The sequence below is a fragment of the Orycteropus afer genome, unplaced genomic scaffold (genome assembly GCF_000298275.1).
Source record: "Orycteropus afer afer isolate SDZICR_OR568_19922 unplaced genomic scaffold, OryAfe1.0 scaffold00139, whole genome shotgun sequence".
In the NCBI taxonomy this organism is placed as follows: Eukaryota; Metazoa; Chordata; class Mammalia; order Tubulidentata; family Orycteropodidae; genus Orycteropus; species Orycteropus afer.
The window spans coordinates 2,527,992-2,547,480 of NW_006921726.1; the positions used below are offsets into that span (position 1 = coordinate 2,527,992).

At 36.7% G+C, this 19,489-nt stretch overlaps 1 protein-coding gene across 1 annotated transcript in view; it reads right to left on the minus strand.

Moving 5' to 3' along the window:
* Positions 1 to 5,112: 5,112 nt before the first annotated feature.
* Positions 5,113 to 19,489, minus strand: part of ZNF286A (zinc finger protein 286A) — a 51,482-nt gene continuing 37,105 nt past the window's right edge. The window contains exon 5 of the mRNA XM_007945598.2: positions 5,113 to 6,341. Coding sequence (XP_007943789.2) covers positions 5,113 to 6,341 — 1,229 coding nt within the window. The remainder of the gene's footprint in view (positions 6,342 to 19,489) is intronic.

Here is a 19,489-nt window from a genome sequence, read left to right on the forward strand (position 1 = left end):
GGCAATCCTACTTCCGTAGTGATACTGCCTCGGAAACCCAAGGAGGGGTCGCTATGAGTCGGGGCCGACTCGACGGCACATAACAACAACAACATATAGCATCCAGCTGACAACTCAAAAATTACATAGGAAACTTAGGGGGCAGTAAGTTTATGTTACTTATGAGGGAGGAATACCTCAGAAAATGAAGCTTGAGAATGTCTGCACAACTCAAAGAATGTGATCAATGTCACTAAATTGCACATAGTGTAGAAAATGTTGAGTTGGTATATTTTTGCAATTTATATTCTCAACAACAAAATAAATAAAATTTAGGGGAAAAAAAGGTGATTTGTCTCCTGAATTGGAAGTATAGTATGGTTGGTTTCTCTTTCCTTCTTATAATATTCTTGTGGTAGTTAAGGTTATATGTCAATTTGGCTTAGCATGGGTTTGAGTATCTGGGCAGCTAGATGTAGTTATTCCCTATGATGAGACTGGTAATCAACTCTATGGTGGTATCTACTGATGTGCTCGTCTGCTTCCAGTATATAAGATGACACTGTGAAAAGTCTTTGAGCTTCTTGGCACATCTGGGTCCTACATTTGGCCAAGTCTTCATCTCAGTGCCCTGCCATGTTGTCTGCTGATCTTGAGACTATTTCTGGACTTGAACTAGTGGCCCGCTGTTCTGCTTGATAATTTTTGGACTGTGCCATTTTATTTGTTGACCTTGGGTTTGTCAGCCTCAGCAGCCAGCAGCTGTCTAAGAGAAGCCTTCAGCTTCAGTGGGCTAGGAGCAAGAGGCAAAACTGAAGCCCAAGGTGGAAGAGCTTTTACCTAGCCCCTAGAACTGGCACTGTGAGACTTCCAGTCTCCTAAACTGTAAGATAATAAATCCCTGTTTGTTAAAGCCATCCCACTTGTGGTACTTTGTGTTAGAGTGGCACTAAGTAACCAAAACAGTGCTTAAACTTGAGAAAGCTTAAAAGAAATGTCAAATTTCTGACAAAAAACATTTAAATGTCTTTACTGACAGTGGGCTAATAAAAGCACAAATTAAGTTTATAGGTAATTAAAAACGTTTGAAATGCAAGACATTAAAACTTCAAAGATTCATATCAAAGTATAAACACATAGTCAGATTGAAAACCAACATAAAAAGGACAAATACTGAAATGCAAGTTTCCAGTTAAACCAACTTAGAAAACGTTCTTTAACATTATTTAAACTGCAATTAGATTGCAAACTTTACTCTCAGGAACCATTAAATAGCTCCCGGCTAAGTGATACTCAGAAAAGAAAATATAGATTCCATGAGGTCTCAAGGAATCTGTGTAGGGAACAATGACAAACAGGAAAAAAATGGAAAGAAGTGAATCCTTTTCTCTACAAGAGCAGAGAACAGAATGGTCAGTTTGTAATCAGTAAACAAAAAATATAAAAGATACACTCATTCTTAGGTAATTTCTATTTCATTATCTCATTTTACCCTCACTATAACCTTAGGAGACAGGGATGATTTATTCTCATTTGCACAGGTGAAGAAACTGAGGCTCAGAAGCGATAAGCAGTTTTTCAAGGTCACTTAACTGCTCAGTGAAAGTGACAGAATTCAAACACAACTTTAAAAAAATTGACACTTAAATTCATTAGTAAATATTTGCCTCCAGACATCAAGGTCAGTTGGCATAACAGCCCACAAAGACCAATGTTCTACAACCTGCTGTGGTCAGTATTGACTGGAGTCTTAAAAGCTTGTGAACAGCCAACTAAAGTGCAACTGTTGGTCACTCCTCATCCAGAGCAAAGAAAAGTGGAGGAAATCAAAGAGGCAAAGGACTTAAGTACCACACAAACCCCAGCCTCTATGACCATGAGACCAGAAGAACTAGATGGTGCCTGACTACCACTGCTCTGAAAGGATCACAATAGGAGATCTTGTATAGAATGGAAGAAAAATATGGAACAAAACTCAAAATAATAAACACCAGGCTAACTGGTCTGATAGAATTGTGGTATCCCTGATATTGCGGCCCTTAGACACCCTAAAAGCCTACAACTGAACTCACCCCTGTGCCTCAACTTGCAGCCCAACAATACACAGGGCTATTAGGTGAACAATGACACCAGGGAGGTACACACTCCTTAGAACAACCAACTATATGATATCAAAAGGGCAATGTTTGCCCAGGGATAAACTCAGAAGGCAGGAAGGGATAGGAAAGAAGTACAAAATCAAACCAAACTCACCGCCGTCAAGTCAGATCCGACTCATAGCAACCCCTCCTTTGGTTTCTGAGGTGATATCTCTACAGAAAGAAGTAGACTGTTCAATCTTCCTTCTGAGAAACAGCTGGTGGGTTTGAACCTCCAGCCTTCTGGTTAGTAGTCAAATGCCTTAAGCACCACAGAAATGGTAAACACAAAGAGGAAGTGTGAAGAGTGCTGTTGGAATCAACGTCAGAAAACAAAATGTGTATGAACTGTTGAATGGAAAAGTAATTTGTTCTGTAAACTTTTGCCCAAATCACAATAAAAAGTTCATATATATATACACACACACTTGTCTGCTAGTTTGTTGTACTGTGATGTCTTGCAACATGCTGTGATGCCAGAAGCTATGTCAAATACCAAGATGGTCAGCCACCTGTGGTGGACAGGTTTCATTGGAGCTTCTAGACTAAGACAGAGCAGGAAGAAGGATGTGGCCAGGTCTACTGAAAAAAAAAAAATTGGCCACTGAAAATCCCAATGGTAAGTTTCATTTCATATACTATTTAAGTATTTGGCATACTGAGAAAGTTTTAATAATTTAAATTCTCTTAACAGCTTAAACAATAGTAACATCCTTGGCTTAGGAGCATTCTCTATTATTTAATATTTTGCCCCCTAATTCATACATATATACACCAAAAAAGAAAACAAAAAAGACTATTCTGCAAAGTTAAAAGAAAAAAAAAAAATCAACTGAAGTGACATAACTGAGACACGGCATAGTACCACTGGAGCTGTTTTATCTGACTTGCTCTGATTCTGGCCCAGGAGGGTAACTGTAATGACTTTAGTCTCTAGTGAAGGGTAAGATCATTGTCATGACAATTTTCCATTCCATCAGATTTCTCTGACTGGTTTAACTCCCTGCCTCACTCTTTAACATTGATGCTCTAGACCTGGGGTTGGCAAACATTTTCTGTAATGAGCCAAACAGTAAATATTTTAGCCTTTTGGGGACATATGATCTCTGTTCCAACTACTCAACACTGCTAATGTAGTGCAAAAGCAGCCATAGACAATGTAAATGAATGAGTGTGACTGTGTTCCAAAAAAACTTTATTTATAAAAGTAAGTGGTAGGCTGGATGTGGCTAGTGGAAGCAAACTAGAGTTTGTCAATCTTGCTTTAGACCATTAACACTGAGTTTTAGGGTGATGAGTTTTCCTGAATTCTGTTCCTGAGTCAGCCAGACCCTGAGCTTTCTCACTTACCTCAAACCACTTCAATACTTTTGTTACCATTCCAAAATTTCTTCCCAGTTCTTTCCATACCATTTTCCTATTGTTTGCTTTGATTTCCATTATTGCTGATCTATTCTCTTCACTCTTAATGATCCTGTTCTCCACTACCATTTCTTTAAACTCTATCCACTACTTTTTCTGAATAGAACTAAGGTCTACTAAAAGGGAACTTAACTGGAAAAAAGAAGAATGCAGAGGGGGCAGGAGTATGGACTGTGTGCTAGACATTCAGGAAGACTAGGACTTTAGCAGAGGATGAAGAAGGAATCTGTGATTACTTGTTTTTTTTAATTTTCACATAAACATGAGAGTAATGACTAAAAAAAAAAAAAAAAAAACCAACTTGACATCTGTATAGTGTTTTATTAAATATTTATTAGAAATTTTCCTTTTTGTCTCAAGTCTCACCACTGGTGTTTGGTAACCCATTAAGTTATGTCTGTTATATACTGTGGTTTCACTCCTTTTCTACCTTCTTTAGAGCTCTGAACATACCAAAGCCCAACTAACACAGAGGACGAGAACAACAACAAACACAAAAATGTGGGTCAACATGAGGTCCAGACAAATGGCAATAGTCTTCACTGGGGAGAAGCTGCTTATCTTCAAGTGAGTCACTCTCCCATGAGCTGTTCTCCACATCTGACAGGAAGGTATGACCTGGTATCTCACAGTTGTTTCAATTCTCCTTCTGATGGTATCCTAATAATAACATATTGAACCATCAACTTTCCTTGCCCTCATCATTTGTGGGTTTTTTTCTATAAGTGACAAAGCATAGTTTAGAGAAAGCTGAATAATGTAGCAAAATCATGTCTTCCTATTACTGTGATCATAAAAAAACAAGGATTCACTCAATGTTAAGGACAACGCTGACTTGATCAACAACTATAATTAAGTTTATGACCCATTACCTATTTCAGGGTAACTCTTAAGAGAAATAGAAAATAAAAGGTCTACATAGCAGAGGGATAACAATTATCTAAATCTGTAACCAACATAATCCATGAGAACATAATTTAGAATCTGCTGTAAATACATTCCAGTTATGTACATTAAATTAGATAGTCTTGGTGGGCAGAGATCCTAAGCAACTTCCAACTCTTTAAGTTTTTACAGTTAATGTGAAAGAAATGACACTCCTTGGAGGAATGACACTATCTACACAACTGAATCCCTACTTTGGATCCTCAGAGGAACAATTCTGAGTCTTCCTGATAATAAGAACATGAGCCTTCAGCCTAACCTACCAAGTAAGAATTTCCTTATAAAATCAGAAGCTAAACAGGGCTTTGTTATAACCAACAGAGGGGGAAATGTGATATCATAATGATAATATTGCTACTTACCCCCAAGTATTTATTGAATTCCCACGAATGGATATCTGGAGATGAGGGATTAAAATTTGAGATCTCTGGCTAGAAATGTATTTAATTAGCAAATCAATGAATATAAAGAATATTCTGTCTCTGGCTCCAAACTATGCATTATGCAAGTGAAACTAAATGCATACAGAATTGGTTCTAATACAGTAGTTTATAGATCCTCACCTGAACATTCAGGTATTTAACACAGTGATAACAACGACTTACATTTCTTCACATTTGGTATCTTCTCAGGGTAGCTCTTCAGTGTGAATTCTTTGGTGTCTGATGAGAGATGAACTGCATTTAAAGCTTTTCCCACATTCATTACATCTGTAGGGTTTCTCTCCAGTATGAGTTCTCTGGTGTTGAATAAGAGCTGAAGAATGAATGAAGGCTTTTCCACATTCACTGCATTTGTAGGGCTTCTTTCCAATATGAATTCTTTGATGTTTAGCAAAGTTTGAGCTCCGGCTGAAAGTTTTTCCACATTCATTACACTCATAAGGTTTCTCTCCTGTATGAATTCGCTGATGCTGAACAAGATGTGTGCTCTGACTAAAAGTTTTTCCACACTCACCACATTCATATGGCTTTTCTCCAGTATGAACTCTCTGGTGTTTAGTAAGGGATGAACAATGGCTAAAGGCTTTTCCACATTCTTGACATTTGTAAGGTTTCTCTCCAGTATGAGTTCTTTGATGTTTGATGAGAGCTGATGAATGAATAAAAGCTTTATCACATTCATTGCATTCGTAAGGCTTCACTCCTGTATGAATCAACTGATGCTGAACGAGATGGGTACTTCGATTAAAGCCTTTCCCACATTCATTGCATTCATAAGGTCTCTCTCCAATGTGAATTCTCTGATGTATAGCAAGGGATGAGCTTTCTATGAAGGTTTTCTTACATTCACTGCACTCAAAAAGAATTCTGGTATGAGTTCTCTGATGTTTAGTTAAGTTAGCTCTGTGGCTAAAAGATTTCCCACATTCATTGCAGGTATAGGGCTTCTCTCCAGTATGAACTCTCTGGTGGCGAATAAGCACTGAATGGTAAGTGAAGAGTTCACCACAATCATTACATTTATGAGGTTTTTTTTCCTTATAGTTTCTCTGTCTTTTCATTAAGTTTGACTTCTGTTTCAATCTTTTCTCAAGTTTATTAAAAGGACAGGATCCTCTAGGAACTCTGCCTTCAGTGATGAGGACAGACTTTTGACTGAAATTTTTCCAATACATATCATGATCATGAGTTTTCTCCCTGGGCAGTGGATTCATATGGGTGAACATTTCTCTTAAATGCCTCTCCTGATTTCCTTGCTGATTCTCTAACCAATTTTCACATTCAAGAGTTGTTTCCAAGTTGGAGTCATAAACACCACTCCTTGTCAGTCTGTCTATTGCAATCTGGCATGATTCTTCTTTGGAAGAATCTTGCAGTGAAGTTGATTCCTTGCTTTCAGGTCTAGCTTCCCAGTCTGAAAGAAATTGGAAATGCAAAATTCCCTTGTTTTCTGTGCTCAACAAAACAGCAGCTCTGTAACAGGTAAGAGTTAAGGAAAATAAAAAGTGTACCTTCAAGGAGTATGCAAAAAGAAGCAAATGAAACAAAACTAATGCATAATATATGCAAAGAAAATGAATAGTTCCTCTCTAGGAGAGTGAAAGATGGCCAGAAATATAGCAGGATGAATGAAGATGAAGCAACATATCACTGGATGAATAGGAAATAAACACACTAGATCAGGTTAGGGAAGAAAGAACTTCTCACAGAATACCAACTGCTATAATAAATACCCAGAAAGTTTTCACATTAGTATAGATCACAGTTATGATTTCTAAATTTGTATTTGTCCAATTTTACTAACTTTCAAATATGCATTCCACTGCCTTTTTATTCTGAATATGTTCCCTAATTTTTTCATTGTATGTCCTGGATCAAAATTCTTTATGATCTCCCAAAAATATACTGGCAAAAATATAAAATTGTATATGCAAAAAGCTATTCTTTATAACAGAAACTGAGGTACTGAAAGATTGGAAATATTTCAAATATCCCACTACAGAGAACCGATTGAATAAACTATGGCAAATATATACAAAAGAGTACTATGGAACTTGAAAAAAAAAAAAAAGACAGTGATCTCTGTATATTTCTGTAAGTGATTTTCAGAGAATATGTTAAGTGAAAAAAGCAAGTTTCAAGTGAATACACAGAAAAAAAGCAGGGGATATGGTTACAAGTATATATATACACATATTTGGTTATATTTTCAGAACCATAGAAGGGTAAACCCAAAACTAACAAGAAATGATTACTAAAACAGCAAATGTCACAATAGAGGAGAAAGGGCAGGTATGGAAGCTAGGCCTCTCTAAATATATCGAATATAAATATACTGGAACTTCTGTATCCATATTAAAACTATTTATGAAGTTAAAATAATTTAAACAGTGATTCTGACAAAGTAATAAACAGATCAATAAGAAAGCACAGCAAGTTCAGAAATAAATTCAAGTATATATACAGATTAAGGATAATGCAAAGGTGGTATTTTTTAAAAAAACATTTAAAAAAAAAAAAGAATTGCTTTTCTAACAAATGATTTTATGAAAACTAATTAAACATTTGGAAAGGAATCAGATCTGTTCCTCATTCCATACACCCAAATAAGTTCTATTTATTCATCTATCCATTCATCTGGGTATTCATTCAACAACAAATATCTACTGAACTATCACTTGTCCAGTTTTGGTGTAGTACCAAAGAATATACCCAAAATTATCTGAAAAGGCTATTAAATACTTCATCCTTTCCAAACAGGTTGGATTTTCTTCATATACTTCAACCAAAACAACATTATCAGCACACAGTGCATTTAGAAACAATTATGAGAATACAGCTGTCTTCTATTAAGCCAGACATTAGTGATTTTCTAAAGTATACTAAAACAATGTCATTCTTCTAATTTTTTTTCATTTCAGAAAGTATTTGTTTTATTTAACTGTAGTGGGTTTATTATAGTTATTTTAAAATAAATACCTTAAAATTTGTTTTAATTTCTAATACAATAAATATTGACAGGCAAAAGCTCAATGAGTAAGGAAGACTGAAGAATCGATGCCTTTGAATTATGGTGCTGAAGAAGAATACTGACTATATCGTGGACTGCCAGAAGAATAACTGTCTTGGTAGAACTACAGCCAAAATGCTCTTTAGAAGCAAAGATGGCAAGACTTCATCTCACCTACTTTGGACATGTTACCAGGAGGGACTGGTCCCTGGAAAAGGACATATAGTTGGTAAGGTATAGGGTCAGCTAAAAGGAGGAAGACCCTCAACAAGACAGATTGACACAGTGGCTGCAATAATAAGCTCAAACACAGCAACAACTGTGAGGATGGTATAGGACCGGGCAGTGTTTCATTCTATTTTATATGGGGTTGCCATCAGTCAGAACTAACTTGACAGCACCTAACAATAACAACAGGTAAAACCCACTTAAAGGAAGCTCCTTAGAGTCCATAGTAATTTTTGGTGAGTTAAATTTGGTCTTGTGGCCAAAGCATTTAAGAACCACTAAGACAGACCACAGAGACAGAGGAAAAGTACTGTAAGATACAGCTTGACAAATGACTCAAAGTGCGAATTTACAGGATTTAGTAGGACTCAAGAATTTTGGGTGTTATCCAAATAGCAATGTGAAGCCACTGAAACATTTAAGTAAAGGGGTAACATGATGAGATTTACATTCTGAAAACATCACTTGCACTGCAATGTAGATAATGGAGCAAATGGGGGCGAGAGAGGAAACAAGGGAGATCATAATAGTAGCTAGGCCAAATAAACCAAAAAAGGATGTGAAGGAATGTTAACAGTGAATAAATATTTAGAAGATACCTGTTACCATCAAGTTGATTTAGAAGATAATCAGGTAAATAAAATGATGAAGTGGACAAAGGAGAGAGAGGGATGTTGACTCAGCAAAACTAAACAGACTTTTGGCTTGTACAATGTAAAGAGTGTCACTAACACGCTGACTGAAAGAATGATACTGTTGGGGGAACTGGGTATGGGGGTATATCAGGCAATAGTCTTAAACATGTTATATTACGTTACCTTTGTCATGAACAAACGGGAGACATCACATAGTTACATAGATGTTGAGAACAGAAGCATGGAGGAGAGAGATCTTAGGATGAAAATATAAATTTGGATTGATTGGCCAAGAGATATTAATCTGGTTGTAGGAAGGGGTAAGACTATCTCAGGAGAAAAGTAGAGGCTGCACACACAGGTGACCAGCAGGCAAAATGTGACCTTTTGACATGTTCTGTTTGGTCCACACTGCTGATATACATTTTTGTAATTAGTTCCCAACATTTAAAAATAGTCTATATTTTACATAGATATTCAAATTTTGGACTTTCCTTGGGGGGGGGGGGCAAAAACAGAAACATACTGAATGACAACAATGAGCTAGAATAAGAGTTGACAAACCACAGTTCACTGCCTATTTGTCTAAAATAAAGTTTCATTGTTAACACAGCCACACTCACCTATTTACATATATCCATGGCTATTTAAACACTAACGATGAGAGATGGGTTAATTGCAACAGAGACTATATGCCTCAAAAACCCTAAAATTTTTACTATCTTTACAAAGAGTTTGCTAACCTTTCAGCTAGAGCTAATATAGTGATGGTTACTCCTTTTAAGGAGTAACCATTATTTTTAAAATAAAAGTTTCATAGATTTTAGTTTTCCTTTTAGTTGAGGAAATCCAATTTACCAGTCCCCATCCTGCACTCAGTTTATATTACCTCTTGGACCATGCAGGCAGCTCAAATTTGATTATGGGTATATAGTGGGTAGGAGACTAAAACCAAGCCTTGAGTAATTCCAATATTTAATTATTCAGAAAAGCTAAGAAGATACAATGTGAAAAATTAAGAAGCAATTCCAAATGGATTAAGATTTAAAGAAAGAGTGAAATATAGAGAAAGAATTAAATGACACAAACAGAAGCAATTATTTATGTGTAACTTTGGAATGAAAACAGACTTTGAAAGCACTAATCAAAACATGGAAAAATAAAAGTTTCATAGATTTTAAGATATTAAATCTGGACATCAAAAAATTTAGCAAAACTGAAAAACAAAAATGAGAAAAATATCTCGGGTATATAGAGCTTCTACAGATTACAAAGGAAACGGCAGCGTCTCCTGTAAAAAAATAGAGAATACTGGTGAATACGTAAGTCACAAAAACTAACAAGACTACACAGAAAATAAGATATATACATAACCACAGGTTTAAATAATTCTCCCAATAATCAAGAGAACAAGATTTAAAAAAATAAAAATCAACAAGTTTTAAAAAACTTGCTTAGCAAACATTACCTCATATGTGTGTGTGTGTATGTATCCAACAGATGCAATTTTTTTTTTTTTGGTTCCATGTGTGGAAGATACATTCAAGTACACATGAAACTTGCAAAAAAGCAAAAAAGCTGACCATACACTGAACTAGAAATCATTCTCAACAAAAAAGACTGACGTCACTGAGTATCTTATGTTCTCTGACAACCAATACAAGAAAGCTAGAGATCAAAAAAAAAAAGGAAAACCAGAACATTTTATTTTTCATTGTTGGTCAAAGAAGAAATGAAAATGAAAATTAGAATAATTACTTCAATAATAAAAATACTACTTATCACAACTTGAGACATACAACTAAAGCAGTTCTTATAGGGAAATACATTGTCTTAAATCATTATATGAGGAAAAGAAAGAGGGCTGAACATCAATGAGCCAAGATCACAAGAAAAGTAAAAGCAAATTAAATGTAGAGAAAATAGAAAGAAAAAAAAAGATTAGAAAGCGATTTTTTTTTGTTTTTTTGTTATTTGAAGGTTTAAGCAAGTCCTTGCAAAACCACTTGAGTTTTTTTTTAAAGTATATTTAACCATAGATTTAATATCCTGGGTTTTTATAAAGACGGTTTTTTGCTGTTAATTTATCAATTTTATAAGTCTTTTCAAAAACTTGGCCTAGCCAAGTTGACATACAAACAAGTGTATTTCATTAGTGAAATTGAATGCAAACATACAATAGAATGAATCAAAAAGCCAAAAATTAGGTTTTTGAAAAGACTTATAAAATTGATAAACTGTCTTATTTCTCTAGTGCTGCTATAACAGAAATACACAAGTGGATGGCTTTAACAAACAGGAATTTATTCTCTTACAATTTAGGAGGCTAGAAGTCTGAATCAGAGTGCCAGCCTTCAGGGCTGGGTAAAGGTCCCCAACCTTAGGCTTCAACTCTGCCTCTTGTTCCAGGCCCATTGGAGCTGGAGGCGTTTCCTAACTCAGGAAGCTACTGGCTGCTGAGGCTGACAAACCCAAGGTCAGCATGTAAAATGGCACAATCCCAAGATGAGCAGGCAACATGGCATGGCACTGGTTCAAGTTCAGGAACTGGAGATGACAACTCAACCAAATGCAGGATCTAGATGTGCCAAAATGCTAGAACCCTTCCTCAAAGCATCTCCTTATATACCAGAAGCAGGTCATACCCTGGAGGCAACTATTTAACTGCTCACAGCAGATTGCACCATGGAGATAATTACAATCTCATCATGGGAAATAACTACATTCAGCTGCCAAGCCACTGAAATCCATGCCCCAGCCAAGGTAACACACAACTTAACTACCACAAATGCAGATAAGACTCATCAAGAAAAGCAGCATATATAACCTAAGTCAGAGCTGATAAAGTAACATCACTACAGACCCTGGAGACATTTTAAAAATGAAGATATTATGAATAAGTTCATGTTACTCATTTCAAATATCACAGGAAATGGGCAAATTCCTAGAAGAGTATTAAAATATAAAAATAGAAGAGTATTAAAATATAAAAATAAAAAAGAGAGTAGGATCTCTTTTTGTTTAAAAATGCAACATAAGTATGTACACAACCACCACCTATCTGTCAACTGTCCTACAGTAACAGCTTGCATGTTGCTGTAATGGTGGACAGGTTTGGGCAGGCCTGGTGATCTGCTTCTGAAAATTAGCCAATGAAAACCTTACAGATCACAACAGAACACTGTCTGACTCGCTTGCTTTAGACAGCAGGGATCACTTGCTTAAGAAAGACATGTTTGAGCCAGCAAGGGCAAGGGAGACTCTCAGTGACATGGACTGGCACAAGAGCCATAACAATAGACTCAAACATGCTGGTGATGTTGAGGATGATGCAAGACAGAGCAACATTTCATTCCACTACATTTATGGTCACCGTAAGTCAGAGTTGACCCAGTGGCCGTTATCTATCTATTTATCTACATGTACAACTTACAACTACCTACAATGTTATGTGCATATATTGCCATACTATTTCAGAAAGTAATTCTGCTGTCCAAAATATGTATAAAAAGATACATACACATCAAGTCCTCAATGATACTTCTCAATGTCCAGCTAAAAGCAGGGTTTCTCAGCCTCAGCATTAACATTTTGAGCCAGATTTTAGAGGCTGTCCTGTGCCTTGTGGATGATTTAACAGTATCCCTGGTCTCTACCCACTAGTTGCCAGCAGCACTCACTCTAGTTATAACAATCAAAAATGTCTCCAGCCATTAACAAAGACACAAAATCACCTCAACCTGGACTAGAGAAATATGTGTCCATCTGTCAGACTACCTTTAATTCCAGCTGTATCATTTACCAAATAGGTGACCTTAGGCAAGTTACTTTATTCTTAGACTGAGTTTCCTCTAGAAAATGGCAATACCAAGGTACCTACTTTATAGAACATTTGTGAAGACTGAATTAGTTAATATATCTAAGTCCTTATGACAGTAAATGGTACATAGTAACTATTCCCTAAGTCTCTGTTATTTCTATTACTGTTATCATTAATGTCTGCAAAGAGATATGTCAAAATCTATTTCTTAGGTGGTGAAGGAAAAGGAAAAAAAATAACTGTAACGTCTATTAATACAGGAATGCTTAAATAAACTATGGCATAACATTACCATATTATGCAGGTATAAAAACAAGATAGAATATATGTATTTACTGGAAATATCTTTCCAGCACACACACTACTAACTGGATGTTCTGGTTACCTAGTGCCGCTCTGACAAGAAATATACCACAAACGGGATGGTCTAAACAAACAGGAGTTTATTCTTACAATTTGGAGGCTTTAAGTCCAAGTTCAAAGGGCCAGGCTTTAGGGGCTGGGTGAAAACCCCTCAACCTTGGGGTCCAGCTTTGCCTCCTGCTCCTGGCCCACTGGAGCTAGAGGCATTTCTTCACTTGGACAGCTGCTGGCTGCTGAGGCTGAGAAGCCCCAAGGTTGACAAGTAAAAAGGCACAGTCCTGATGTTAACAATCCACATGGCAGGCCATTAACTTAAGTTCACTGTAAGTCTCAAGGTCAGCAAAGTGTGGCAGACTGCTGAGCAACAACACCGCTACATGCAGGGTCCAAGCGTGCCAAAGGCTAGAGACCATTCTCAAAGCTTCTCCTTATATACAGGAAGCAGACCACATACCCAAAGGCAGCTGCTCAGCTGCTCATAGTAGATTCCACTATGGGGTTGATTGCCAGTCTCATCATGGGGAATACTACATCCAGCTGCCCAGCCACTCAACCAGGCCTAGCCAAGTTGACATCAAACATAACCATCACACTGGGCAAAATAACCACAGATAAAGCAGAGTTAAAAATCATAAGAGAACAGACTAGAAATTTAAATATATTAAGAGAGCATTAAAAATACTACATGCTAATTAAATTGTTGTTGTTGCTGTTATGTGCTGTTGAGTCAGACCTGACTCATAGCGACCCCTCCTTGGGTTTCCAAGGCAGTATCACTATGGAAGTAGATTGCTCCATCTTCTTTCCGAGGAGTTGCTGGTGGGTTTGAACCACCAGCCCTCTGGTTAGCAGTCCAGTGCCTTAGGCACTATGCTACCAGAGCTCCCTGATTAAATTAGGAACCTATTATAAGATAAACAATTTCCTAGAAAAAAATTAACAGCAAAAAACCGTCTTTAAAAAACCCAGGATATTAAATCTATGGTTAAATATACTTTTAAAAAAACTCAAGTGGTTTTGCAAGGACTTGCTTAAACCTTCAAGTAACAACAACAACAAAAAAATCACTAATTTAGGCATTATTTCAGAGAAGTGAAAAAGAGAATAAGTTACTCAACTAATAATTATAAGACTAATATAACCTAAATAACAAAACTACATGAGAAAAAAAAAAATTATGGGCCAATCTCACTTATAACTACTGTCAAAAAAAATTCCTAAAAAGAGTAACAGCAAAATAAATGAAATTATAAAAATGACCATCTCAGGACCAGAGATGTAAACACGGTTTAACTTTAGAAAACCTATTAATGTAATTCACCACATAAATATATTAAAGACAAAGAATGTTCAATAAAATTCAACATTTCCAAAAAGCTTTTAGCAAACAAATAGCAGGGAATTTGATAAAAGGTTATATACCAAAACATCTATAGTATTAAATATATTTAATAGTGATACATTAACAACACATCATTTAAAGAACAAGAAAAAGATATCTCATCACTGTTTCTTCTCAACATTATTCTGAAAAGCCTAGTGAAAACAGGAAGAAAAGAAATGAAAATAAAAGATATAAGGAAACAGAAACAGAAATAAAAAATATAAATAAAGATTAGAAAAGAAGAAACAAAGTATCATTATTGGGAAAATGTAATGGTTAATTTTATTTATCAACTTGGCTAGGCTATAGTTTCCAGTGGTCTGGCCAAATACCAGTCTAGTTTCTGTTCTATAAAGCAATATAACGGAAGAGAAGGCAATGTAACATGATGTAATGTAATGAGACCTTTCAAAATGTAATGTAATGTAACATAATCAGTCAACTGAATAGGTATTTTGGTAGAATTCTCTCTCCTCACTCTGCACTCTATCATCTGACCTACCGATTTGGGGGACCAAAGTCTGCAGGAGTCTCCAGCCTGCCACGTGACCTACAGACATTGGACTGCCAGTGCCCCACAATCTCCTGAGCTAGCAGGAGGCTCCAGCCTGTTGTATGACCTATGGATTTTGGATTTGCCAGCCCCTACAACTGTGTGAGCCACTTAAAGTAAAGTAAATCTATCTCTCTGGTTCTGTTTCTCTAGAGAACCTTGGTTAAGACTGAGACTATATGACTGTCTCCATAGAAAATTTAAAGTCTCTGTAGCTAATTAATAGAACTAATAGGAGTTGAACAAAGCCAAAGGATCCATATACAAGAAATTGTTTTCCTATAGATTGTCACTGTTGGACACCATCAAGTTCATTTTGGACTCATAGTGACCCATGTGACAGAGTAGAACTGCCCCAAAGGGTTTTCTAGGTTGTAATCTTTGGGAGCAGACTGCCAGGTCTTTTTCCCATGGTGCCGCTGTGTGGGTTCAAACAACCAACCTATTGGTTAGGCGCTGAATTTAACTGTTGCACCATAAGGACTCCTCTCTTATAAGTTAAAAATAAACAATTAGAACGTATAATTTAAATGAAAGTTACCATTTTCAATAGTAGCAAAAGCTACAAATCACTGAGAAAATTTGAACTATTCAATAAATCATTCTAGGACTACTGACTTTTTAAGTATGCACCGAGATAAAACTAGTTTGTACGTAAAAACCATAAATTTAAATATTGATGAATCTGACATTAAAATTTTGAAAGTCTGTATGTATGACAACACAAAATAACACAAACTACAGATTGAAAGAAAATAATTACTTCTCACTAATTCACGTTGTTGTTATATGCTGTCGAGTCGGCCCCGACTCATAGCGACCCCTCCTTGGGTTTCCGAGGCGGTATCACTACGGAAGTAGGATTGCCCAACCTTCCTTCCGAGGAGTGGCTGGTGGGTTTGAACCACCAGCCTTCTGGTTAGCAGTCAAGTGCCTTAAGCACTATGCTACCAGAGCTCCTAACTAATTCATAATACTACCTTTATCATGTATTAGTTATTAAAAATATAAAAACAATGCCAAAAAAAATCAAGAAAAAAAGATGAACAGTCCAATTGTTAAAAATGGGTAAAGGACATCAACAAGTGATTCACACACACAAAAAGAAACCACAATAGCTAGCTAACATATAAAAGCCTCAAACTGACTCATAACCAGAGAAATTTTAAATGCAAATTTAAAGACATGAAGTATCATTTCACACCCATCAGATTAACAAAAATGAGTAAGTATGATAACGTCAACTTCTGGCTGGAACTTGATTTCCTATTAGAGCTGAACATGTGATATTTACAGATCCAGCAAGTCTTCTCATTTTCTACGCTAAACCAACTCACAGATGAACATAAGGAGGCAATAAAAGGACGATCATTCCAATTGTTACCAATGGGGAAAAAAGTGAAAGTAAACTGTTCAGTTTGTAATAATATATAGACAGATTAGAATTTCTTTAAGATGAGTATATGTTTTAACTTCATAACCTAAAGCACCGTATTACTCTTGCTCAATTTAAACACTGCTTTACTCAACTACTTGGAGCCATAATCACGTAAGAATCCTGCCCCTGCAACCACATTCTTAGACCATAAAACCAAAACAAGAAGAGTTCACAGGGCAATCATATTCCTCAGATCCTAAGACCAAGGAAGGGACACTGCAAAAGAAATAACACAAATATAAAATTACTGCTTAGATGGCATCTTCTGATAACAGACCACTCTTGAGGTGTTTTCTAGCCCACTACCCAGTCCGACTCGATGGCACATAACAACAACAAACCCGTGGTCAGCATTAACCAGTTTTGAAGCCTGTGCACCCATGCCCTCCTTTACCACCTGATGAACTAACATGGCCTAGGACAAGACCAAGACTTAAACCAAAAGCAAACAGCAGAATATACCTGCACAGAAGAAGTTGTGGCATCCATGTTGAAATACAAAGACTCCATCTTAGACAAAAATTACGCATGCACCTAGCCTGAAGGAAGTTGAGGTTTATCATTAGGAACTTATCACAGCCTTGTTCGGCTTCCTGACTTTCACAAAAGGGTCAGGATTTTATGAGTAATGTGCCTGCATAAGGTCTTTTGAAATCATGTACCCTATAACCTTAAAGGTATTATAAAAACCCCTAGCCTGTAAGTCTCAGGGAAACAAATATGGCATTCCCTCTGGCTCCATCTTGCAAGGTTACTATCCTCTTATTAAATTTCTCTCTGAGGTATAGCTGACTTTCTAGTGATTATTTTGGAACTTGGCCTATGACAAGTTTATTCATACAAGGGACTTACTTAGTAGTTAAAATAAATAAACACAATTAATTTATATATATTAACACAGATTAATCTCAGAACACAATTGTGAAAAATAATCTGATTAAAAAAGCACAACATAATAAAATGTACATATCTTATGTACGTAATATATTATGTATGTATATACAAATATACACAACCGTAAGTATACATACATGCACAAATATGGAAATTATTCCTATCAACTGCAGGACAGTAGTTACCTCTAGGGAGCAAGAATATGGAAGTACATGATTGAATCAATATTTTATTTCTTAAAAATAAAAAGTATTACATAACAACTAGAATAGCTAAAATAAAGTAAAAAACAAACAAAACAGGGTATTATATATTGCTGAGAACTACCAGAACTCTCATACTTTGTTGGTAGGAGTGGAGTGTAAATTGGTACAATAACTTTGCAAACTTGTTTGGCAGTATCTACTATCAATGGACTCAAACATACCAATGATCATGAAGCTAGCACAAGACCAGGCAGTGTTTCATTCTGTTGTACATAAGGTCGTCATGTGCTGGAACTTACTGATCGGCAACTAACAAAAACAACAATACTAAAGATGACGAAACAACTACCACATGACCTAGTAATTCCACTCCTACATGTTTCCAACAGAAATTATATACAAGAATTCATTAAACAACATTTAAACAGGACTTCCGGTAAGATAACGGAACAGGCTGACAAGAACATAGACCCCCTTTTTTTTTTTTTTTTAATTTTTTTGTGTTTTGGGGGAAAGTTTACAGAGTAAATTCACTTTTCATACAGCAGTTCACATATACTTTGTCTCATGTCATTGACCAAAATTTACAATACAGCAGCTCCCCTCCCACTTCCTCCCCATAGTTACCTCCTCCCAGTGTCCATCCCTTCATACTCTTCTGCACGCTGAGCTATCTCCCTGTGCATAAGCAGCCCTTCCTTCAACCATGATTGTTCTCTCCAGGCCGTGTGTCTACTTGAGGTAAATGTCATAGACCCTCTTTTAACAAAGAAAAGATAAACCAACTGACACAGATACAGAAGACAATCCTGGAGCCCTAAGTTTTGAAAAGAAGGCTACAGAAGCAGATTAAACACCGACTAGTAAAAGAAACTGAAGGAAAGCAGTGAATAAGTAGACAAACAAAATAGCAGACTGTCAGCTATCCTGATAGCATGGGCAGCATGAATATTTCCAAGTGGTGGTATTGTTGTTGTTGTTAGGTGCCGTCGAGTCGCTTCTAACTCATAGCGACCCCATGCATAGCAGAACGAAACACCGCCCGATGCCACGCCAGCTTCATGATCCTTGCTATACTTGAGCCCATTGTCGCAGCCAATGTGTCAATCCATCTCATTGAGGCCTTTACCTTTTTCATCGACCCTCTCCACCTTACCAAGCATGACATCCTTCTCCAGGGAATGGTCCCCTCTGACAACATAATCAAAGTAGATGAGACGAAGTCTGGCCATCCTCACTTCCAAGGAGCGTCTTGGCTGCACTTCTTCCAGGACAGATCTGTTAGTTCTTTTGGCAGGCCATGGTACCTTCAGCATTCTTCACCAGCACCACAACTCAAAAGCATCAACTCTTTGGTCTTCCTTATTCATTGTCCAGCTCTCACAAGCATACAAGGGGAATGGAAATATCATGGCTTGTGTGAGGCGCACCTTAGTCCTCAAGGAGACATCCTTGCTCCTCAGGACTTGAAACAGTTCTTTCGCAGCTGACCTGCCCAAGGCTACACATCATCTAATGTCCTGACTTCTGCTTCCACTGGCCTCAACAAAGTGAATTCTTCGACAACCTCAATCTTTTCTCCATTTATCGTGATACTGCTTATTGGTCCAGTTGTGAGGATTTTTGTCTTCTTTATATTGAGATGTAATCCATATCGCAGACTGTGTTCCTCAATCATCATCAGTAAGTGCCTCAAGTCATCCTCACTTTCAGCAAGCAAAGTTGTATCATCAGCATATCTCAGGTTGTTAATGATTCTTCCTCCAATCCTGATGCCACATTTTTCTTCATGTAGTCCAGCTTCTTAGATTATTTGCTCAACATATAGATTGAATAAGTATGGGGAAAGGATACAACCCTGACACATTAGCTTCCTGATATTAAAACACACAGTGTCCCCTTGTTCCGTTCGAATGACAGCCTCCTAAGGCACAGGTTCCTCATGAGTACAATCAAGTGCTCGGGAATTCCCATTCTTCTCAATGTTATCCATAATTTGTCATGATCCACACAATCAAATGCCTTTGTATA